The sequence below is a fragment of the Eurypyga helias genome, unplaced genomic scaffold (genome assembly GCF_000690775.1).
Source record: "Eurypyga helias isolate BGI_N326 unplaced genomic scaffold, ASM69077v1 scaffold25156, whole genome shotgun sequence".
In the NCBI taxonomy this organism is placed as follows: domain Eukaryota; kingdom Metazoa; phylum Chordata; class Aves; order Eurypygiformes; family Eurypygidae; genus Eurypyga; species Eurypyga helias.
In genome coordinates, this window is record NW_010258893.1 from 216 (window position 1) to 5,463 (window position 5,248).

Here is a 5,248-nt window from a genome sequence, read left to right on the forward strand (position 1 = left end):
TAGAGCGCCTTGCCCTTGGGATGGGGCGCTTCCCATAGGGCGCCCAGCGCATCAGGTAGGTCGTGAGGCTGCTTCCCACAGGGGACACCCGTCAGACACAGTGGGGGCAGTCGCTCTTTGCACACCTCTGCTGGGAGGGGGGAGGTCGAGGCGGATCTGAGTATCGATGATGAAGCTTCTCTGACTGCTGCATAAGGCCGAGTGTGCTGTGCGGATACCAACCTTGGAGAGCTGAGGACTCAGAACCGTGCCCTGTCGTGGTTAAGTGGGCTCCGTGCCGTGCTCTGACCACGCTGCTCTTCATTCAGGTATCTCCAGGGACAACTGGCATAAGCGTCGCAAGACTGGGGGCAAGAGGAAGCCCTATCACAAGAAGAGGAAGTATGAGTTGGGGCGTCCTCCTGCCAATACCAAGGTGGGTGATGTGTGGGTGGTCAGTAGCTGTGTTTTCAAACTCAGATTGCTCTTAGAGGCTTAAATACATGCTGTGTTTTGTGAGTGGCTAAAAGATCTGTCGCTGCTTCTTTAAAAGGTGGTGTTTTTCCATATGCCTGTGGAAAGCGGTGATGTGTTTTTGCAATACGAGGCAATTGGAGTGATGAAACTTTCACCTTAGGTAGCCACAACAGACTGTTTTGGTCGTTGACTGTGTCTGCCGATGCTGGGGTTTGTCATAGTTACACTGACCACGTTGCCTTTGAGGTTAGGACTTGGCTGGGCTCTTGTGCGAGCTGTGCAGCGTCCCGGCACCACCAACACCCTGGTGTTTGTTTCTGACCTTAGATTGGCCCACGCAGAATTCATACAGTGAGGGTTCGTGGTGGAAATAAGAAGTACCGTGCCCTTCGGTTGGATGTTGGCAACTTCTCCTGGGGATCAGAATGTAAGTACGTCATAAGCCTGATGTGTTGGGAGGGAAGAAGTGCTGGTCTCTAGTACTTCTACCGAGTAGGGGGATGGTGATGCAAGTGTGGATGTGTAGGCTGGGTTTGAACACGGCGGAGCAGTACCGGGTCTGAAGCAGCATGCGTAGTGATGATAACTTTGACCTTATGTGGCCTTAGAAGACTGGGATGTCTGCTAAGTTCACAGTGATTGGAGTGTCATAGTTACACTGAGTGACATGCTCGCAGTATGGTTTTACTGGGAAAGAACTACAGAGGGGCAGAAAACCTAAATATGGGTAATTCTTAGTAAATGTAACTTGTGTTCATTGATGAACGCTTGCTAAGAGGTGGTCTGGTACAGATGTTGAGGGTTTTGTCCTAGGGCCACACCTTCTCAGAGACATCCTGCCATGTGCAGTTCATACTCAGTCTTTGCTAAGCGAAAGCAGAAAGCACAGGAGGGAGAGGGGGTCTGTAGTATTTCCCCTGAGCAAGATTGTGTTTTTCTCCGAATTAGAAGCTGGAAACCATGTAACTTTAGCACAGGCATGATGGTAAAGCCAGCAGTCAGTAAGGCGGTGTGTCATTGGCCAGCTTGATGTCAGGGAGAAGGGATGTGCTTTCTGCTCGGCAATCAGAGCCTTGTCCATACTGTGATCAGCGCTGTCATTCGTAGGCGTTGCTGCAGCAGTGAAGGGGCTGAGCAAACCTTGCAGAACAAGGATGAGGTACGTGAGCAGGGAGGAGAAAACCAGCCCTGTGCCTGGCCTTTGCATGTGGAGGGCTGTGTCTCCAGGGCAGGCAGCTGCTAAACGGTGAAATCTAGTAGCTAAGACGGAATGCTTGAAGGGGAAAACACCAGCTTTCCTTCCCAGTTTGCTCAGAAACCCTCATCCTATAAAAATGGCTTCTAGTCTATGTTGCAGAGCTTAATTCAGTAACTCGGGAGCATGCAGGGTGTTGAGCCCTGGCTGCTGTGTTAACTGGCACTTGCTGAGGAATCTCCCAGTCAAGGAATTTATTTTTAGGATTGCTTAGTCTTACTTGAGACGAGTTCCAGCAAGGCCACAGATCCCATTATTTTACCTGGGGTGGATCAGTTTCCAGGTGTAGGTTTCTGTCCTAGGAACAGGGTGTTGGACCGATGAAAAATGAATGTATGTCTTAATTAATTCAGTGCCAGGGAAGCTGGAGGACATCAGATGGGGTGATGAGCATGAGATGGTTTGAGGATGTGTGAAACGCTGTAGTCTGTCTTCTCAGTTGTCTGATCCCTGTAGGTTTGAATTCATGCTCTTCTTTTGAAAGGCTGCACTCGCAAGACCAGGATCATCGATGTCGTCTACAACGCTTCCAACAACGAACTGGTGCGGACAAAGACCCTGGTGAAGAACTGCATCGTTCTCATCGACAGCACCCCGTACCGGCAGTGGTATGAGGCCCACTACGCCTTGCCCCTGGGGCGCAAGAAGGGCGCCAAACTGGTATGTCGGGGATTGCTCCATGAGGCCGAGGCGGTTACGCGCCGGGGGTGGACAGTGCCTGCCAGAAGAGGGTCGAGTGCCCGTCAGGGGTAACATTGGTTGTCTGGGCTGCGTTCCCGTCAGCTCCCAGGCCAAGTCTGGCTCTGTTAATGGAGCGCTGGCACCTCGGAGCTCTCTCCGAGCTCCTGTTTGCACACAAGGACCTGCCTGCCCGTCTCTGGTCTTCTAATGACGATACCTTTGTCCAGTTCTGCTACTGAAGGGAGAGCGATGACACGTATGATGCTGAGGAAGACTTTGCAGATCGATCCTTGTGCTGCGGAATGAGTGCTCTGACGAGAAGCTTGTGGATTGCTACCTACATTTCAGCTTGCTTTTAAGTGTTCTTAAGTGTGTCTAAACTAGGCCCGTCTTACTCTTTTTCAAGATGCACACCCAGACTCTTGGAAGGTGTTTAAACCCCCGTGTGTAGCGCTCGGCATAAGGTTGTCTCCTGCATTAACGACAAAGCAGGTCTTATCCAGACACTGCAGTTAGAAGCACGGGGAGAGCTTGCAACCTCTCTGCTACGACCTGTACCACACCCGAGCGTGCCCGTGGCTGGAGAGGGAAAAGAGAGTGTTCACTCTTGAAGGAGGATTAATTCCTCCAGGAAGCCTGTGCAGTGTAATTTGTCTGAGAGCGCCCTTCCCTAGGGCACTGTGCTTTGTTGTCAGTAGTGACTAGTTAGCAAGGCCGCGTTTCTCGGCCTCAGAGGTGAAACAGCACCTGGTTCTGTGAGGCTGATGGATCTGTACCTCGGGGAGGAATGAGCTGGGAAATGCAGCGCAGTGCTCAGAAGACAGGGGTCTCCTTGGTGTTAGTGGAGACTGCCTGCTCTCGCAGAACGTGGCCGTGGGCTTCACCTTGTCTTCCCTTGCACTGTTTTTAGACTCCTGAAGAGGAGGAAATCTTGAACAAGAAGCGTTCCAAGAAGATCCAGAAAAAATACGACGAGCGAAAGAAGAACGCCAAGATTGCGAGTATTCTCGAGGAGCAGTTCCAGCAGGGAAAGCTGCTTGGTGAGTCCCTGGCAGCATTAATCTGGGTGGGGCTGAGGGAGCTGGGGCACAGACAGGGTGGCAGAGCAGATCCTGGTTTTGGGATTGTTAAAGTATCTGCAGGAGTATCTTCTGGGTCTGAAACGTAGCTTGTTCTTTCATCTTCTCTGGAGATACCCTGCTCCTGGCAGGAAGGGCAAGTCCATTTCTGGAGCTTGAATTGGTGCATGTCCTAGCCAGGCTGCTGGAGTTAATCACTCCTGGTTGGCCTTTGAGGAAAAATAATGGGGCTGGAGACTGGCAGAGTGAGCCCAGACCCTGGGGGCTGCACTGTGTGTCGGAAGAACGTCCCGCAGACTCGGAGCAGCGTCGAGCTGTGGCGGATAGTTGAGTGTGGTGAAGTCTTCTGGTGATGAGACCTTTGTCCAGTTCTGCTACTGAAACTTGAGCGATGACAGTTTGGAGATCTGAAGAGGACTTCACTAGGGACTCGGTCCAGCAGAGCAGGATACCTTGGGAAGCCAGGATGTAAACGGGTGTATCTGTCACTGGTCACTTGCTCCTCCGTGCTTTTGCGGGGGGGTGGGTGCAGTGTCTCTCTCCGTGGTGTGTACACCAGGGTCGTGAGCTGTTAGACCTTAACTGGGTGCCTTCTCCTTGCAGCCTGCATTGCCTCCAGACCTGGACAGTGTGGCCGAGCTGATGGCTACGTGTTGGAAGGCAAGGAATTAGAGTTCTACTTGAGGAAGATCAAGGCCAGAAAAGGCAAATGAATAAAAACTATTCTGCTGAGAGAACGAATAAAACCAAGAGTCTATCACAGTAAAGGGTTGTGTGCTCCTTTGTGTGTGCAGGACGGAGCAGACTTGGGTAGCTCCTCCTGCCTGCGAAACGGGAAGGAAGAAGGATCTCCTGGAATCCCTGAGCGCCTCTGTGTCTTCAGGCAAGCTCTGACCCTGCCTGCTCTGGACTAAACCATCCCCCCTGGCTTCTAGGACAGTGACTTGGTGGACCAAGTGGGCATGGAAGAGTTGTCTTGGCTCAAGTGGAGAATTTCCAGTACTGTAAACCTGCGAGCAGGAGGAAGGTGCCAATGTCCATCCCCAGTTCAGAGCTGGGGCTTTCTGGGAGCTGCCGCGCTCTGACTGGGCACGCGCCCTCCCTGGCCTGTGCTGTGTTGGGTGGGCACGTGCTGCCTTTGGGATCTTGGGGCGAGGTCAGCGGGAAAAGGGATCCTGCTGCCTGGGAAGAGGAGTGACGGGGGAGCAGCTGTGCTGCTTGGCCTCTGCGTTTGTGCCAAGTCTGGCTGAAAACTGGTACCTCCAGCTGCCGTCTCCTCACACACGCCTGGGGCCAGCAACCCCTTCTGCTGGAGCCTGGCGTTCCCTGTTGGCTGGGATGGCCTTCGGGATCTAGTACCTCTTTTAGGCAAACCTGGCTGCACTGGGCAGTGACCAGCTGGTCTGCTCCTGACCTCCCTGGTCTCGCCGCAGTGCGAGATGAAGCCCTTCTAGCAGAAGGGGCAGGCTCTCCTCGTGGGCTGTCCCTTTCGAAAGCTGGGTACAAACTCCAGCTCTCCGCCCCGTCTCCTGCGGGCTTGGAAAGCTGTGCTGAACAAAAGCTGGGCCATGGGATGTCATTCCTGGGGGGCTGCTCCCTGCATCTCGGTGCCGGCTGCTGCATGCGCCGGCTGAAGCCGGGAGCCCGCCGAAGGGCTGGGCTGGGGGCCGGGGGGTCGTCACGCTCACACGTGGCTGCGCTTCTGGAGTCACCAGCAGTGGGACTTGGGCTGGGTTCCGTTGGCACAAGCACATTCCTTCTCCTTAGTGATCCGGAG

At 53.6% G+C, this 5,248-nt stretch overlaps 1 protein-coding gene across 1 annotated transcript; it reads left to right on the plus strand.

Moving 5' to 3' along the window:
• Positions 1-266: 266 nt before the first annotated feature.
• On the plus strand, positions 267-4,238 carry RPS8 (ribosomal protein S8; the record flags this gene model as incomplete). The annotated part of the gene is made up of 5 exons (XM_010154526.1): positions 267-415; positions 784-883; positions 2,196-2,371; positions 3,303-3,432; positions 4,075-4,238. Coding segments are annotated over 5 exons (665 nt in total), but the record flags the coding sequence as incomplete, so codon positions are not given.
• Positions 4,239-5,248: the final 1,010 nt, after the last annotated feature.